This window comes from Hippopotamus amphibius, chromosome 6 (genome assembly GCF_030028045.1).
Source record: "Hippopotamus amphibius kiboko isolate mHipAmp2 chromosome 6, mHipAmp2.hap2, whole genome shotgun sequence".
In the NCBI taxonomy this organism is placed as follows: domain Eukaryota; kingdom Metazoa; phylum Chordata; class Mammalia; order Artiodactyla; family Hippopotamidae; genus Hippopotamus; species Hippopotamus amphibius.
The window spans coordinates 146835358-146854658 of record NC_080191.1 but is presented as its reverse complement, the minus strand read 5'-3'; the positions used below and the strand labels follow the sequence as shown (position 1 = coordinate 146854658).

At 35.8% G+C, this 19301-nt stretch overlaps 2 protein-coding genes across 8 annotated transcripts in view; one reads left to right on the top strand and one right to left on the bottom strand.

Moving 5' to 3' along the window:
* Window positions 1-10799, top strand: part of PHC3 (polyhomeotic homolog 3) — a 75270-nt gene extending 64471 nt beyond the window's left edge. For all 4 annotated transcript variants that reach the window (XM_057737729.1, XM_057737731.1, XM_057737730.1 and 1 more), the window contains one exon: window positions 1915-10799. In XM_057737729.1, the coding sequence (XP_057593712.1) occupies window positions 1915-2069 (155 nt within the window). In that variant the 3' untranslated portion in view covers window positions 2070-10799. The remainder of the gene's footprint in view (window positions 1-1914) is intronic.
* An 829-nt stretch (window positions 10800-11628) lies between these two features.
* GPR160 (G protein-coupled receptor 160) overlaps window positions 11629-19301 on the bottom strand; it is a 41077-nt gene continuing 33404 nt past the window's right edge. For 3 of the 4 annotated variants that reach the window (XM_057737735.1, XM_057737733.1, XM_057737736.1), the window contains 2 exons: window positions 16362-16479; window positions 11629-13038 (listed from right to left, as the gene is read on the bottom strand). In XM_057737735.1, coding sequence (XP_057593718.1) covers window positions 11953-12969 — 1017 coding nt within the window. In that variant the 5' untranslated portion in view covers window positions 12970-13038; window positions 16362-16479 and the 3' untranslated portion in view covers window positions 11629-11952. Of the gene's footprint in view, window positions 13039-13170; window positions 13246-16361; window positions 16480-19301 lie in introns of all 4 variants that reach the window. The other variant, XM_057737734.1, reaches the window with a different exon arrangement.

Sequence of the window (19301 nt, the reverse complement as noted above, 5' to 3'; positions counted from 1 at the left end):
TTTTGTTCTTTATTATTTTGCTAATACATTTACTGTCTATGTACAAGAAGACATTTGAAGAGGGAGCTGATAAAACCAAGGAGCGAGCACATGCTGTGAATTTCTTCATGGAGAACTCCTGGTTTCTATTCCCAAATGTAGCTCTTTATGGTCCTCGTTACTTCTCATTGCTTCTGTTTTCTGAATCTAAGTTAAGTCCTTTGCTGTCTTTCTCTCTCTTCTTTTCTTTCCTGTGTTCTTGTAAGTAAGACTGAAGAGAGAAGAACATTAAGTTCTTTCATAAAAAAGAAGGATGAAGTCACAACTAGATGCAAGATTAGTCAGTTTTGTCTGCCCAGTTTTGAGAGCTACCTCTGGGAAAAGAAAAGGGGCTTTTCTATGGTGAGTAATTCCATTTTAACTATATAGTTTCTTTTATATGGTAAATGGCCAAAAGCACAAAAATTTTGCATACGGTACTTTTGAAATGTCATTTTTTAAAAACCTGAGAAATTATTAAAATACAGAAATTGAAAAGCTGACTGCTATATAGGAAAGAGGAAGGATGCAACCAAACAAAGACGGGAAAAGAAGTAACCAAGAGAAAAGCTTGGCCACACAGCTGAATACAGAAAAAAAAGTTTGTATTACTCGTACAGATAGTTCCTTTTAAGCAGATTCTGGTTTTGTTCATTATTCATTCATTTAATCTTTGACTTATCTAAAAATATATGTATTAGCACCTACAGTGTTTTGTGCTTAGTGCTGGGGTTATAGGGATGACATTATTATCTTATATAAACAAGATGATACATTTGCAGTAGAAAGAATAATCATTCCAGCCGAGTTGTATCCAAAGGTATAATGTAACCATTTCCATTTTGCATTATCTTTTTCTTTATGTTTTCCCTTAGAATGCTGATTTGAATGAAAAAGAAAGACTTTAGGCTGTTAGTTTTTATTCTTAAATTCACTTTCATAATTTTGTCTTTTATAAGGAAGCTTCCACATTTTTGCATTCTCTCCTCTCTTGGTTCCTTAATTCATTACCTTCCCTGCTGGTTTCTTTACCCGTAGTGGGGAAGCTTATTAGCCTGGCTGTGCAAAATTTGGTATATAATAAAAACGTTTGAGGTCCAAGTTGAGTGCTCGCATTGTTACTTGCTCTAAAGCACTTGGTTTATGCTGAGAGGTAAAATAGTGGTTTTGTCAAGAGATTAGCCAGCAAGCTCAAGATTTCAATGAGAATTTATGTTTTCTTATCAGAAGTGGAGGTGAGTCCAGTGATATTAAGATTTGAAGTTGAAATACAAGTTGAATGTTGTAAATACATTTCAGCAGTAGATTGATACTATAATTTTGATGGATTGGTTCTGTTCTAAGTGGATAATAAAAATGTTTTGGATGTGCCTGGCAATTGAAGGTTGTAAATAGGAATAAAGGTACAAATGATAGTGAAGGTGGTACTTGAGAAAATATTTCTAAATTGTTTAAATGGCAGAACATTACATTTTATTCTTTTGTACCTTTATGTGAAGGATATGTTATACAAAGAAAAGTTCTTGAGGTATAATAACTAGTTAATCCAAACTTCTTGTATGTATGGCATGCTTTCAGGTGACAACATTGTCCTTTTTATGATATATCTGGACTGAATCTGTACATTTTACCTGACTCTTACTAATTATTTCTGCAATATTATTTTTAGAACAAGAATTCCAAGTAAATTGCTTTACCTGGATTTCAAATTCTTTTTAGAATGTCAAGAAATACTCTCTCCTTCAGAGTGAACCCAAGACTCATCAATAAATTTCATTTGTTTCTCAGCCTGTATTTCAGATACTCAGGCCCAGTGAGAGAATAACTGTGACTGTTAGGAGTAACATCTGATTGTCGTGTAATAATTCTAACATCCTTCCTCTGATCAAATTCTAGGCTGCCAGGATATTGCAGATGAGTTCAGAGCACAGGAGATTGATGGACAGGCTCTTCTCTTGCTAAAAGAAGACCATCTTATGAGTGCAATGAATATCAAGTTAGGCCCAGCCCTAAAGATCTGTGCACGCATTAACTCTCTGAAGGAATCTTAACAGGATCGTGAGGCTTTGAGATAACAGCAGTTTTACTCTTAAACAGACTTGTAAGGTAAAGGCTCAAGTTGGCCTAAAATATTATCACTTACTGTGGTGGATAGCCAAGCACATTGGGATCTCTGCATCAAAGGCTGACATTTCTTCTACAGATATAATAATTCATTATATTGATACATTTTCATAATTAGGTAACATTGGTGAATTAATTTTACAGGTTATACACAACATTGAAAGACTTGTTATAGAGGGCCATGATATTTTTCAAAGTGTTTTACTAGATAATTTTTTTAAAGGTGATGTTTATCATTAATATAAAAAATCCTTTTGAAAGTAATTTAATGATTTACATTTCTCCTCTTTCGATTTGGTTTTCTTATACATTTTTCTACCCTCTAAGTTTTCTATAGGTTGTCATGAGAGATATAATTTAGGAGTAATTTAGGAATAATTTTGGAGTCCAGTGACTGGAATTATATGCAACGAGATATCAGTGTATGTTTTAAAAAACATGTCTTTTAGACAATTGCTTTGTCTATAAAAAGGATTGCATTCTAGCATGAATAATACTGATCTGGAAGTTAGAAGATTTGGTTTCTATTCCAGATTTGACCAAGAATTTGGTGTGACTGAGGAATTTAGTTTTCCTCTTAGTTTTTGTTCATGTAGAGCAGTGGTTCTCACCAGAGGTCAGTGTTATTCCCCGGGGGATATCTGACAGTGTCAGCATAGCTTAGGGGTGGGGGTGGATTGCTGTTGGTATCTGGCGCGTGGAGGACAGGGATGTCGCTAAATATCCTACATCGCACAGGACAGCCCTCTACAGCAAAGGGTTATCTGGTCCAAAATGTCAGTAGTGCCGAGGTTGAGAAACCATAATGTAGGGGGGATAAATGTTGCTCTTTTTCACCCAGAGGGATGTTTTGAGGAGGGTGGGGGGGAAAGAAAAGGGAATGTAATAGGGAATACATTGTACAATGGAAGTATTTCACAAGCATTAGTGAATGTTCTGCTGGAGTATCTTCCCCAGTTTTATGCATTCTAGAAAAAGGAGGAAAATCCATTAAGTTGGCCTGTAAAATGAGGACTAGCATACCAATAATTTGACACTCAGTATTGATTTATAATAATTCTCTCTCATTGCTCCCTGCACTGATGAAGGCATAATACGATTATGCCTTATGAACCAGTGCACAGCCTTTGCTGGCAGGGCGATACTGTGTAGTGGCTATGTGGTTGATCTTTGGATTTTTCTAGTGTTGAACAAGCTGGACCTAGCTAGAATGCACATTCTTTTTTCCTTGACTAAATCCTTGTATGCTTCCTGCAAAGCCCTCTTGGATAATTGGATCTAATTTTGTATGTCCATGTTTCAGGGGAAAAAAAATTTAAAGCAAAACCTTTCATTGAACAGTTAGTGTTCTGTTGGAATTATGGCACTAAAAATTGTGGGAGCCCTGTGAGCGTTATAGTCCTGGACATCAAAAATGTTTTAATCTTTTTTTAATCTTATCTTTACCATACAATGGAAATGCTTTACTAATTCAAGGAACATACACAGATATTTGTTAGAAGTTCAGTAAGTGAGGAAGAGTCTGTGGGTTTCAGTCATTGTCACTGATCTTTTAAGAAAGATTGTGTTACACTAGTAGAAGACTAAAGATGTCATTAAAGACATCACAGATATTTATCTTTTGGCTTTGTGTACATTAGAGAATGTTGATTATTTTTATACAAAAATACAGCGGGTAATTTTTTTAACCTTTAGATGCCTCTTGTTTGAATGTATACTTTGTGGGATTCTTTTGTGTAGTAATGTTTAAAAAAAAAAGATGTTTACTGATAGTTATGTGTAGGATTAGAATTATGTAATATAGTGTAAGGCTCATGTTCCAGACCTACAATAGCTTGTAGTCTATGTCACATCTTTCTTTATATCACATTTTTAATTATTGGATTACAGTTTCAAGGAAAGGTAGGTATTCTGTAGTCAATTTTCATTTATTAGCAGTTAATCATTATGACAGAGTTGTCACATGCTTTGACTTTTCCCTTCATCTTGCAGTTTTAGAACACGTGTATAGGCTAAGCATTAGTAGGAGATGGTCCACTGTATGAGGGCTGAAGGGCACAAAGGAAAATTCCCCTGGAATTAAAACTTTGTCACAGATGATCCACACACAGTTCATACAGAATTGATTCTTTGGGGATAGACTCCCCTAGCAATAATGATTACCTCCCATAACTGCATCTGTGTCTAGCCTTTAAGGCATTAACTTGGAACTGTGTTACAGGCTCTCCTGTTTACTCCCTCTTCTGATATCATTCATTATGTACTTACTGAAAGCCCGCAAGCAAAAAGCACTGTGTTAGGTATCCAAGAAAACTTACAAGAGGGCTTTCCATTGGAGAGCACCTTATAATCCTAAATCTTACAATAATCTTAAGAATAGTCCAGATCTTCTGCTGTCCGCACTCAAAACATACCCAGAAAATACGCTTACTTTTTTCAAGTTATTTTATTTAGAAATGGCTCATTGGCTTTTAACTAGTAGTTTTCCCATTGATGCAGCTGTTTCTTTCTGGATGATTTAACCATCTGAGTTTCAAAATTTCAGTTATATATAATGGATATAGACAATAACACTGGGTGTCCACCTCTCTCTTGAGCTTTAAGCACAGTTTTAGTATGAAATAGGCAGGGAGAGTGCTGTTATTTTCACTTTCCTTCATATGACTAGTTGTTTTAGGGTTTTGATTGAAGAGAGGGAATGACAAGCAGAAAGGGGACATGGAAAGTTCTTCCTACTTTTTGCTACCTAAGTTTGCATTTTCTGACTTCTTTATACTGATGCACTCTTTTCCTATTGAGGAAGAAAATCCCTACAAGTTTGAAATTTTATTTGCTTTAAGCCATGTGTTCCTAAGAAAGTACACAGAGCTGGTTTATAGAAGTCGTTTCTTACACGATGTGCATTTTCATCAAGCCTGTGTAGGCATGTGTCTGACACAGCTATGCAGCTTTGATATAATAGTCTGAGAGTGCTGTCCCACAACCTGTCACTTTTTAAGTGGCTGGTAATTTTTCCATGATGGTACTTTTAATATGCTGGGGCATCCTCTAAACAGATATTTTTTAAAGTCCCAGTTTAAGGGCCGTCCCCTTGGAATAGAGAACGTGGAATAGAAGGAAAGAAATGTTAGTGAAGGAGCTTGAGAATGGTGGAGAAGCAGACAAGAGACCTGGCACTTTGTTAGTTTATCCCACTTCAGTGTCAGTGCTGAACAAATTTCTGCACTTTTGAAGTTAACATTCATGTTTTACCTAGTTTTAAGTAGAAATGATTTTTTTAGGTAGCCGGCTTTAACTTTCGACATAGCTTATCTTCCCATATCCGGTGTGATATTATAGTCAGACATTTATTCAGACACTAGTCTTAGATTGAAATCTTGGATTGAAATCCTAGTGCCCCATGTCACTGACGTGTTTAATTAAATGTTATGAAGTCCCATTATTTGTATTTGTAGGGTTTTGGTACCACCATGGCACAAGTATGGTAGGGAGGCAATACATAGATTGAGTGTAGTCTTAGGCTGTGTTTACAGTCTGTAAACATGTATTTCTTGGAAAGAATAAACTATTATAGGTGTATGGGAATGAAGCTATCCTCATAGCCATATCAAGTAGAAGAAATCCCTGGCTGGACACACTGTTAAAACATTTCAGAGATACCTTTTCAAGCAGAACGGCCTGGTTATATTTTGTGGTTTGAAGATCCTCACCCTTAGTGAATGGCAGCAACTCATGCTGCTGCCGGGCAACGGCTTTGAGCATCATTGCCTAGTAGGACGAAAGAGACTCGCTCCCCTTTCCCTCCTCAAGCCCCAAGGAAACTGTGTAAAAACTTTCTTCTTAGAGAGACTTTTGCCTGGAAATCCCTACAGAGGACTTTGTAGTAGGGTTAATTTTAGGGAGATAACTGGGGCAGGAATTGCTAATACCTGATAGTCGTGTCTTCGTGAATCCTCTGGGCAGTGGAAACTGGCCATTTGTGCAGTGTTTGCTCTGTCCGTTTCCTGTGCATGACATGTAACTATAACTGGGCCTTGGGGAACGTTTTCTAGGGGAAAGGACGGGGAAGTGGAGGAGGAGACAAATAGGAGGAAAAGCATTCCAGACCCAAGAGGATAATGTGGTTAACAGAGTGAGGTGGTGCAGTATACATATGGCCATCAGTAGTTCAAGATAATGAATTGTAATGGCTGGGTCCCAGTTACAGCCATAAACAGGGTATAGTTTTTTTTAATGTCAGGATTTACCTGTAATCAAACTCATTCTTTTACTCTCTTTATCAAGTGATTCTGCCCTTAGGAGCATATTAGTAGTTCCAATGATACACAAATGGGTGATTTTTGACTTCTGAAAAAGCTGACACCTATTACGTTGGAGAATATTTGTCAAGAATGCAAAGGTTAATTGTTGTAATTGAGTTATCAGAATTATATAGAGGAGAGAGTATCCAATTTCAGATACTACAGTTGAATCAACCTTGTGGATTGTTACAAAGAAAGGCATTTTTTAAGACAGTATTTTGTTAGGTTGTGTCTCAGTCTAAGAATTGGATGACTAAGAGCTATAGGGTTCTGTTTATTAGCGCGAATTTCAGTAAACACAAGCCTACCTCTAGTTCTTTGATGCACAGTAGTGTGGATCATAAAATGAACTGTTTTACCTACACTGATAAATATTGGTATTTTCTGAATCTATTTAGAGCATTTGATTTCATCTTAACAATTGTGATTCAATTAAATAAGCACAAATACAGTATTAGGGAAAGTAAATATGCAATCTTATTAAAATTTAATTTCAACCTATTATAAGCTGTACATCTTTAAAAAATTCTTTGGGAAGATATTCCTCTTTTGTTAGAAGTTCATAAAATGTATCGTTATATAGTTTCCCTCATAGCACTAATATAAGCCATTTCTTCAATAAAAAAAATGTTGAAAATTATATTATCTTCTTTGGGAAAAGTTTCCTAAATTTTTAAGAATTTTAAAGTTTTACATATTATTTTTCAGAGCTTATTTAATCTATTTTAAAATATTACTATGATAGTTTTTTTTGAAAGTTGTAAAGCACTATAATACAAATACAACTTATACCATCATATTCCAGAGCAAAACATCCGGCTTTTTCCTGAACTTTCATTTTAGTACACATACATGAAAAGGGAGACCAGCCCTCCTTTTCAGATCCGAAGCCCAGCTTCTATAGTGAAAACTTTCTATAATGAAAACTCTCCCATTCTACTCTAACACATGAACACACTTCTTAAGTGCCATCTGTGTTTTGGAAGCTTTGGGAAATATTTTCCACAGATGTTTCATTTTTTTCCCTTTTATAGCTTGTGAACATTTACTTAAAGGTGACAATTTCAACCTCAGACATTAGAGAAAAGGTACATTAAAAAAATATTTTTTTCTACTGCCTTTGAAAAGTACAGTTGCTCTCAGTGATACTGGTGGCATCAGTATGAATCCATAGAAAACCTGTGCAAAGGTCTTAAAATGTATTGTTTAAAAGAAGTAATAAATAGATTTTAATTTGGAAAAAAGAAATCAATATAAATTTAAAGCACTATTATGCTAACATGGTATAGTTTTAAATGTAAAAGTAATAAAAATAAGTTCTTTTTAGACCACCTATTTTAAATTGACTCCAGTAATCTTAAAGATTGATAGTAGCTGTCATTTATTGACTTAAAAGTTATACTTAAGGGACTATTATCAGTGTTAAATCCTTGATTTTGTGGAGCTTTAATTGATGGAGGTGAAAAAGTTGGTGTTTATGAGAGTGGTGGGGAATGGTAGTGAAATGAACATCAACCTATTTTAGAAAAAGAAACTTTTTTTAGTATTGCCTCAAGCAAACCAGATTGTCCACTGCTTAAAATCTTTCAGAATGCTCATGTTCAAGCCATAATTAATTATGTTTTAGGTAGTACTAAATAATTACTTAAGTAGTAAATAATAGATGAACATAATCATCAAATTTAACATGATGAAGATAAAACACTGGCTGGGAGACTAGTGTTTTATTTCTAGTTGGTGAATTAGGCAGTTACTTAGCTTTTAACCTGTTTCCTCTTCTGAATATACAGTATGGAGCCTATACTACTCAAAATGTTGATTTTGCTAAATCATCTTTAAGCTGTATAAAACTATGATTCTAGGCCACATAATGGGGTATTTTTTAAAGTTGATCCTACTTAATTCTCCTAATTTCCTTTTTTAATGGTTCATTTCACACTTAAGAGCTTTTGCTAAAAGCTAATTGTTGAGCATCCATTTTCTGGGTCACCCACAGTCTTTATTCTCCTAAAGATTAAGGTCGAAAATCCACACAGACAGCAAATGGGGACATTTTTCTAAATGCTTCTTGCTAAATCACTCAACACATGAACACATCTGAACACTGTCATTCATTTATCCATCCATTTAGCAAACCATTTGGACATTTACTATGCAGTGTGTGGTATACTTGACTTAGGGAACTAGTAATAAGTAAACAAAATCCTCCCTCCACCCCCCCCCCCCCCATTTTTGATTGTGGCTTAAACAAACATGTATGTAATTATTATTACTTAATGTACTGAATGTCAAGTTGGAACAGAGAGAGAAGTTTTATGTACTGGGTAAAGGGTTAGGCTAGGTGATATCTAAGGGGTCTGAGGGACTCACATCACAATTCCTGTAACACATTTTGCATACTAATCTGTATATCTGATTAGGTTACAAAATTAAAGGTACGTAATATTAGGATTTACATTTTGAAACTGTTGTGACAGCCCATATTTCTCAGAATTGTTTTGACACTTGAATCTATTCCAGAGGTGTTGCTATACAGGGTGTGTGACAAAATAGTACAAAGAAGCTGGTGCTGACTTACTATACGTTTTGAACTACAAAAGCTTTACACCCAGTATTGACAGTGCAGTAACTTTTGAAAACTGAAAGATCTCAGAGGAGCTCGCTGAACAGGTTTGGTTTTTATTTTGTTTTTGTCTTTTTAGAAGCAAGAAAGATTTCATAAAAGTTTACTATTATCACAGACATCTTCTTTTTAGAAAGCACACATATATTACATAGTAAAAGGGTTTCCTTTAAAATGCAGAACTGGTAAACAAAACAGTTCCGTGCTTGGAGCTTGAATTTACAAGTATTTGGGGAGTAAACGTAGAATGGGACAATTGATTAATAAGGTAGAAGGTCCCTTGCCACCCTAGGATTCTGCGAATGACGTAATTTCCTACTGACACAACTTTACATATTACTATCCCTTGATATTAACATTCTCCATGAAGATACAGAATGAAAATACAGAATGAAAATATATTAAAAAGATCTTTTATGTGTCACAGTCTCAGCTTTTTAAAAGCAGGACAATATCCAAATACGTGTTAGACCAGAATCTGTAATAAAGTGTTTGTAAATAGGAACACTAACATCCAAGTAACCAGATAGTCTGGGTTTAAAAAAATTTTACCATGGTACCAGTTAAAAGTTTTAAAATATTTTAATTAGTTTTTCAAATATTTTTGCTGTTAAAATATCTATTACATAAATACTTTTTGTATGTGTATTCTAAATTTTAAAAAGTCAGTGGGAATGTGCAAAGATGGTATCATTTTGGACATCTAATTTCCAAGACATTTAACTAGATTCCCAATCACCTCATTCAAAAGCTTGGTCTTTTTGTTTTTTCCATAGGAAAAAAAAGTAAGCTCCAGAAACTATCCTCAGAATAAGGGGTGAGCTTGTGGTGAAGGCTGAAGTTGTAGACAGCAGTGTGCAGGATGGATACTGACACTGGTGTCAGGCATTTCAAGCCTCTTTGTTAAATTAGTGCTTTTTGTCTTGCTCGTTGAAACCATTTTTTGTTGTTGATTTAACAAAGGCAAATTGTGATAAAGTTAAAAAAATTTTTTTTTTGATCCTTAAGCAAGCACATGGTGACTGATTTTTTAATTCCTCCTTTTGCTTCCTCCCACTGTTCTAATTAAATAGGACTTTCATATTAAAACCTCAAACACTGATCCACCCAGGATGAACAAAGCATCACCAAGGGGAAAGAAAACATTTTTTATCTTTACAAAAAACAAATGTTAAGATTATATATAGATGTATTCTTTATGTTGGATATTGTACTAGAGTCCTCCTTACAGGAAATGAGATAGTTTTAGCACTCTTAGCATTAGCGTTCCTAGATTGGTGTCTGTAGCTACAGTTTTAACATGTATAACCTGACAATGAAGTTAATTTTGCATTATAAGAGCACACCATGATCTATGTAAAAAGAATGTCCATTTGGTGTATTTTTTTAAAAAAGAGAAAGCACTTTCATATTAACAGTAGCATGTGTATGAATTTTAGATTTTCATATTTGTTGTGTCTGTATTCAGTGAAGTAAAATTGAACATTCAAATGTTTGTTGATGGCAACATTAACTGTTAAATTAAAGCACCTTATACTCTGCTGCTTAAACTTGCTTGTAATTGCACCTTTGTTACCTGCACATTTTCACATAGAATATTGTTGTAACATTGCTTCATGTGGGTCTGGATGGAAGGTTAGTGGGCCTACAGGATCATTTATTTATATTGTTTATATTACAATAATATATTGTAGACCAGTTGTGAGTTCATTTCTTTACAAATAAAAGCCTCTTCCATTTGGCTGGTCTATTGAATAATTTTTTTCTTTAAGCTTATGAGGCATGGGGCATCCTCTAAATAAACCAACAGCTTAATGAGGGGCTTGAAATAGTTATACATTATCCAGATTTAAAATCTGCAGAAAGAGAGGATAAGTCTTTACTAATTAAGTAAAATATATTTAAATATCTCAGTCCTATGTATGGGCAATTAAAAAACCATACATTCAGAAGGAAAGTAACACAGAGAAGTAGAGCAGGTTTATACATTGGTAAATTAGACAGTATCTACGTAGCTTAACAGAGTGATTGATTGCAGATTTTTCTGCCATTTAGATTGCGTCACTTCAGTAGTTCTCAACCAAGAACAGTTTTGCCCACCGAGGGAAGCATGGCAATTTCTGGAGACATTTTGATTGTAATGATTGGGAAAGGAGGTTCTACTGGCATCTAGTGGATAGAAGGCAGAAGTGCTGCTAACCATCCTGCAGCACACAGGGCAGCTCCCACAACAAAGGAGTATCCAACCTAAAATGTCAGTAGTGCTGAGGATAAGAAACTGTACTGTCACGCTGTGATACATTGCCAGTGCGGTTACAGGTTGTCACCCAAATATATGACAGATAAGTTACAACTGAAAAGGAGTTTGTTACGTCATGGAAGAGACCCAGTCACCACTCCCAGTTCTGTAAGGTGAGCAACCAAAACTTTTAGGAATATTTGCATTAAGAACAGACATATATTTTAAAAAATTAGCTAAATTTAAATTGAGCTAATCTTTCCCCTTATGTTAAAGAATATTTACACCAAATTATTTGAAGAAAACAATCTTGATTGTCTTGCTCTGAGTTTAATAAAAATGTTTATTTAAATCTGAAAAGTTGGCAGTGAATATTAGATTTACATAACAGAATTTTCTGTAACACAAATATCAGTATGGCCAACAGGTATAAATATTTCTTCTTGGAAGTATTTTGTTAAAACAAATAAACCCTAATAAATAATATCATAGCCCTAAAAAGACACATTCTGAAAAGGTATAGAAGTTTGGGATGAGGGCGAGAGCTTCAGTTCAGTTCATTCTGTATATGTCCTGAGTCATCATTCTTTCTTTCCTGTTTGTAAAATTACGATTCTTGTAGCTGTTTTAGTTTTAACATGGCAACATCAACATATTATTATTGATATGGGCTTTTCAGTTTGCTCAAGATTATGAATTGTAAGTGGAATGAAGCAGCATTTCCAGTTGATAAATGGATCCACAGGTAATGCCATGTCTCTAAAATTAAGTTTATGATAATTAAACCAAAAAACTGTAGCAATGAGAAAACTGTTGACAAAGTACAACCATGGAATGTTCATCTCAATGTATGCTGGAATCTGTACCTTAAGTAAGAGGATAATTACTTGAAGTAGTACAAATGGTAACCAGGTGCCAAGAAAACAGATAATCAACTTGGGCAAGAGTGTTTTCTTAGAGCTCACAGTATAACTCGAATGGGATGAAAAGGGAAAATACAGAATCGTCTCATTCATATAGGAAGTTATCCTAACAGCCTGTACCAAGGTAATAACTTCGGACCAAGAGGTTATAAAAGCCATAAATAAAATCATCACCATGGAAAATGACAACCAGTAACTCTGAATGCTAATGTAGAAAGGACATTGATAAGAATAAACATTCTGTGTCTTCAAGCTTTGGTAGATAGCTGGATCTCCCAAAACATAAGTAAAGACTGAAATCCAAATTAAAATAACTGTAAAGAAATAAAATACTTTTTGACACTTCAGTGGAAGTTTGGTGGCTTTAGAGAAGTTCAGATAATAATCTATACAAGCTATCAGAAAAACTGGATAATGCAAAAAACCGTAAGTAAAAGAAATAATTTGAGTAAATAGGCAGATGTGGTATTTAGTAAACCTAATGCCTAACAGTACAAAATCCTTGAAATAGGATATAATGGAAATATTCACCAAAAGCAGAAGATCAGTAAATGCTAGTGAAATGGAAAAATATTCCATAAAATTTTGATGGGTGTTTTTCCTTCTCATTCCCAGAGTGAGGATATTTAATAATGTTTTCCCAAGTATAATCAAGAATAATAGACAGTTACCATCTAGGGGCTGATTTGTTTGATGTAGCTGGTACTGAAAAGAGCAGTTCTCTGAAGTAAGAGCAGTCATTTTTTTTTTTTTTTTAATTTCAAAGGCTTGCTGCTACAATAAAACAATGCTTCACTTTATTTTCCATTCCTGCAGAGAAAAGTGAAAAGAAAACCTTGATGTTATCTTGATGCTGTCACTATTTTAAAACTTTACAAAGTAAGCACCTCGTCTCAAAAATCTAATCATTTCCCCAAATAAACTAACATTTCTCATACTTACAGAATATGACCAAGAAGAATTAATAGGTATACTCTGGTCATTCTTTGAGGCCCAGATGGTCCAGGACACTCAGATCTATAACCAAACAGTTTTATATAAATTACTAATATATATATGTTGGGGTGCTTTTATATCTATATAGGCTTCAAATAGCAGCCTGATAAGAATACTCAGAACAACCCACTGCCAGCTGGTGGTCAGTCCCACTCTGACTCCAGACAGCGTTGCCCGTTTTTGTCTTTCTGTCTGTGAAATTTAGGTAATGCTTATGAGGCCCCTTTAGTAATAGCTGTTTTCAAAGCTTTTTAGCCGCAGGATCATCATTCAAATAAATCTCTGAAGCTCAAAGATATAAAACAGATGGTTCAGCTGAAAATCATGAGAATATTGGTTAAGGAAAAAGATTCATCTTCTGGATATGATCTGTCAGGTGTGGCACCTGGAGAGATGAAAGAATATAGGAAAGGAGCAGGGACTGAGTGGGGTACCTGAGAACATGAAGGATTACTAGGTAAGGGTAAAGGAACAGGAGTTGAGCCTGAGTAAATGCATTTGAAGCAGGAAAACGCTGATGAAAGTGAAAGTTCAAAGAAAAAGAAATCAGAAAAGGATGGAAGAAAAGCAAGGAAATTCAAGAAATTTATCCTTAACACACACACAAATTTATCCTTAAAAAACATACACACACTCACACACACAAAACACAGTTGACCCAAAGTTGTTTCTGCAAGACTGTTCAACCAGTGTTTTATAACAGCAAAACAAAACCCCCAAATAACAAAAACCTACCCACGAGTGTCAACGATTAGGGGTGGATTACAAGTGATACATCCTTATGATGTACTGTTACGCAGCCATTAAAAATGTTTCTCGGGATAGGAAGACTTAGTTTCCACTCTACCTTTTCTATACTTGTTAGGTATTGTTATGACTTGTGAATTTGTTACATGTTTAAGAAAATAATATCATGACAAATTTCCACAATATGTTTACTTAAGTGAAATGCAGAATAAAAAATTATCCAGCAACATGTCATCTGATTTTTTACAGATATTATACATGTATAGAAAAAGACTAAAAAGGTACACATCAAGTTATTAATATGGTGATATAGGTTTTTCTGAATTTCTCAAACTTTAAGGAAAAAAAGGGAATATCAAGTCTGAAAAGTAAAATAACTGAATTTGCCTAAAAACAGATAGCTGATGATTAATTTCAAGAAAGTAGTGAGGATACTGTCTGAGGGTGAAGAAAGTTGGTGTAGGAGAGGACCACCAGTTCTGTTGACAGAATGAACCCTAAGTTGACAAAGAGTCTCTCTTAGTTGAGAAGAGAATTCAGCTCTCCTCAGGCCCAACTTTTGAGCTTCTGCATTTGTCTTTTCATTGTAGTTTTAGCAAGAATATTGCTAAGTCAGTTTAGCCGGAATCTCTCACCCTCAGTATCTGATCTCTCTCAATACTTGATCAGGTTCCTCATCCTCACCATCCTTTAGGTGATGTCTAATCACTGTGACTTGCCTTCAGCGAGAATTCTGGTAGGTCAGTTAACCAGAATCCCCTCTTACCCTGATGTTTCCTTAGTAAGAGTCCATTCACTGACCCCAGCCTTCTTCCTTGGCTATACGTTCCCACTTTTCCTTGTTGTATCTGGAGTTGAGTCCAATCCCTATACCTCCCACCTCAGCTGCAAAATCCCATTACTGTGGTCCCCACACCTACTGCAATCATCTTGAATAAAGTCTGCCTCGTTGTTCTTTAACAAGGGTCATAAGTCATTTTTTCTTTAACATACTCTACCTTGTCATCAGCTCAGTTATTAAGGCACAAAATCTATTTACACACACACACACACACAGGTGTATATATGTAAAGACAATAATAAAAAAATCATCCAATACCTATTTTCATAACTATAGGTTGTAAAAGAACAAATGAAACAAGTTCTTTTGTATGCTCAATTTTTTCCCTATATTTAAATATACCATATAGTTTAACTTTACCCTCCCAAAAAGTGTTCTACTCCAGATTTGATATACAAGGGCACAGAATCATGGCTACCACCTTGATAAATACTACTGGTCTTGGATAAGGAAACCTGGGTGGAATGATAAGACCATATGAAATCCTCCTTGTGCCAAGAAAAAAAAACAGGCTTAGTTTTAAATAGCAAATGTTGGTTTAGAATGGGGGTGGGTAAGGGAAACCGTGTGGGTTCATATTTATAAAGACTCACTTTTTAAAAAAGTATGTTTAGGATACAAGAAAAAAAGAATTATCAGTAGAAAATGACTGTATCCTTTATAGTCCAATCCAAAATTAAAGTAAAAGCTAAGGAATCATATTTAAGTGGGCGACATCCAAGGGATGTTTCCCCAGTTTCCATTTCACCACTGACTCTCCAAGAGGAGGTGACTGGAAGGCCAGGACAGCAGGCCCATCCCTGCAGGAGGGAAGGAACTCTGAGTGTTTCCCAGGGTCTGAGGAAGATTCGGGGGAAGGGGACGTCAGCTACAGCCACCAAGGCACTAACCAAGAATCTCTTCAGAAGAAGATTGGGAGGAAGGAGACAAATCTGAAATGCAATAAGAGAATCATAAAGCTAGAATAAACTTCAGAGACAGGAAAAATAAGGCCTAGGGAAGATATGCAACTTGAGGCAACAGAAAGCAGTCAAAGGGACTGTATGGAAAATGTATATCGGAAAATGAGGTTTTGGTCACTTTACAGTGCTTCCTGAACACTGTGATCATGCAAACCAATCAAAACTTTCTTAGATGAAAATGTTAAACCTTACTTCCTCCATAAACCACTGAAAGTATTCAAAATTCTGTTATTTTGTTCTTTAAAAAGACCTCCCCGCACAAGACAAAAAGCCTTCGATAGGCTACCTGTCCCCAGTTTTCCCTTGAAAAAATGTGCACGTTAACTACTAGGATTCAGAGATTTATTAAGACATGATCCTTTTGCTGCATGATGTTTTAAACTACTTATGAATGAAGTCATGCTCCATATACAACTTAAGAAGTTAATGTGCAAGTGTGTTTCAACGCATCTTTGGACTTGCTGTGGGATCTGGCCAGTTGAGAAGTATTAGTAGGGCCTGAGGGAAACAACGATTTCTTTTCACTGACCCAGTCTCTGCATTTCCACTTATAACCCAATTAATTCTTAGGAACACACCATACTTACTCTGCTTTCTCCAGCAGGTCTTTCTTGGCTGATAATCTTCCTATTTTACTTCAATTTTACTGCCTTTAATTATCTTACTTTTGGTTCCTGGCATACCACAATGCCATATGAATAAGCTCTGTGTGAAAGAAAACAGAAATAACCATTATTAATAGCCATCTAAATAATCAGAGTTCAGTGTAACTGTCTCCAGATCTCTGCTTAGAAAAACTGTAACTAGGGACTTCCTAGATGGTGCAGTGGTTAAGAATCCGCCTGCCAATGCAGGGGACCCAGGTTCGATCCCTGCTCCGGGAAGATCCCACATGCTGCTGAGCAGCTAAGCCCGTGCTGTGGAGCAACTAAGCCGGTGCCCCACAAGTACTGAGCCTGCACTGTAGAGCCCATGAGCCACAACTACTGAGCCTGTGTGCCACAACTACTGAAGCTCGCTCTCCTAGAAGCCTGTGCACCACAAGAGAAGCCACCGCAACGAGAAGCCTGAGCACTGCAACAAAGAGTAGCCCCCACACAGTAATGAAGACCCAACGCAGCCAATAAATAAGTTTATTAAAAAAAAAGAAAAAAGAAAAACTGTAACTATTTGTGAGATTAGAGCAAGTAACTAACTGCTTATATTCTTTTTTCCAGCAAAAGGAAGAGGGGGGATATTTACATTAAAAGTCACAAAAGAGCCCAAGATACGCGTGCAGGTAACATGGCATCTGTTTACAGAAATCCTGCTTACATTGCAATTTCCACCCACAGGTTGAGTCTAAACTAGCAGTTCTCAAACTGTTTTGTTTCAGGACCTTTTGACACTTGTTGGATGTTAACGTAAGTAACATTTTTTAAAGTTAAAAATTATTATATTTTTCCAAACAAAAAAATTGAGCAGAGTGGCACTTTCACATTTCACAAACTAGTATCTGGCTCAACAGCAGACAGTTGAATTCTCATCTATAAAATCAGCTGTGATATCACACGTAGCTTTTGGAAAATCCGCTGTACCTTCATGAGCGTTTAAGAGTAAAAACAGGCATGCATATAATGTTGTAGCATAATTACAATCAAATAGTTGTGTTATGCAATCACAGAAACGTTTAACAAAACCATCTGCATTAAACAGTAGGATGGAAGCTTAGCACCATAAACATTCTGGTCTACTATTGTACAGAAAATGGGATTAGCACTGTAGCTAGATTTGCTGAGCCTCGCAAGTAATGAAAGCCCCTGGGAGAGAGAATACGCTGAGTGTTGTCCGTGGATTTTATATACCTTTTATCTAATCCTTACAACAATCAGGAAAGGCAGATATCATTTTTTCCCATGAGGAAAAGCTTGGGAATTAACAAGCATGTTTCCCTAGGATGTAGGACTGCTAAATGTGGAAGCCTGAAGTTCAACCTCAGGTCTGATTTCAAAGCTCTTCAGTAAGCCACAATTATGGCTCAACTCACAACTGGAAATGTAGAAAGAGATCCGATTTGTGTATGTGGAAGAGCTTTCCAAGTAAGAGTGACTCTGTAGATTACTGGTACCCAAAGGATCAGATGAGGGCCCCTTCCGTGTTCTCGTCCCCTCGCCACAGGGAGTAAGCAGGTTGTGTTCCAGATGGTACAGCTCAAGCCGGTGGGTCCCTGAGTGACTGTGGGGCAGTGGAGCAAAGCCCTGGGTGAATGGATGTATTCAGAATGGATGTACAGTGTTAACGAGAAATAAAGGTTGTTGTATCAAGCTGGAAGGATTCTGTTATGGCCTATCCTGACACACAAAATTCCTTATAATTCTCTGTACCCTTAATATTTCTTTAAGAATTAGCATGTATTTATATTATGAGAATTTATAAATCTACAGTAGAAAAAATCACTTTGAAAAGCAGCAATGCAACTATAAGAAAATCAGCAAAATCAAAATTCAGTTTTAATTTCCACTACATTAATTGCTTTTGCATTGTATTGTTTTGATATTCTCATATTGGCCTATATTGGAAAAGAAGGTCTTGATTCAGTGACCTAAATTCCCACCTTAAGAAATAGAAGAGTAAGGGAATTCCCTCACAGTCCAGTGGTTAGGACTCCCTCCACGCTTTCACTGCCGAGGGCCCACGTTCAATTCCTGCCAGAGAACTAAGATCCCATAAAGCTGCGCAGTGCAACCAAAAAAGAAAAAAGAAAGAAAGAAAAAGAAGAGTAAATTAAACCCCAAAGTAAGCTAAAGGAAGGATATAATAAAGAGCATAAAAAGAAATTTTAAAAACAGAAAAATAACAGAAAAAACAATGAACCAAAAGCTGGTTCTTTGAAAAAAACAAAACCCAATAAAATTGTAAACCTCCAACCAAACTGAGAAAGAACTTAGCAAAATTAGGAAAGAGAGGACCTCAGTACAGATACTACAAACATTAAAAAGATAATAGGGGACTATTAAGAATAATTTTATTCCGGGACTTCCCTGGTTGGTCCAGTGGGTAAGACTGTGTGCTCCCAATGCAGGGGGCCTGGGGTTCGATCCCTGCTCAGGGAACTAGATGCCGCACGCCTCAACTAAGAGTTCACATGCTGCAACTAAGTCCACATGCTGCAACTAAGACATGGTATAGCCAAAATAAATAAGTAAATATTTTTCAAAAAAGAATAATTTTATACCAATAAATGAGAAAACTGTGATGAAACACAAATTTCTGTAAAAGACATGATCTACCAAAACACAAACAAAAAGATCCCTAAAAATCCCTATTAAAGACATTAACTTTATACTTAAAAACTTTTCCACAAAGAAGTTTAGGATCAGATGTCTTCACTGACAAATTCTGCCAAATATTTAAGGAAGAAATACCAAACTTAGAACAGAAGAGAGAAACACCTTCCAACTCATTTTACAAGACCAGAATTACCCTTATGACAAACCAAAGACATTTCAAGAAAGCTAAATTATAAACAACATCCTTCAAGAATATAG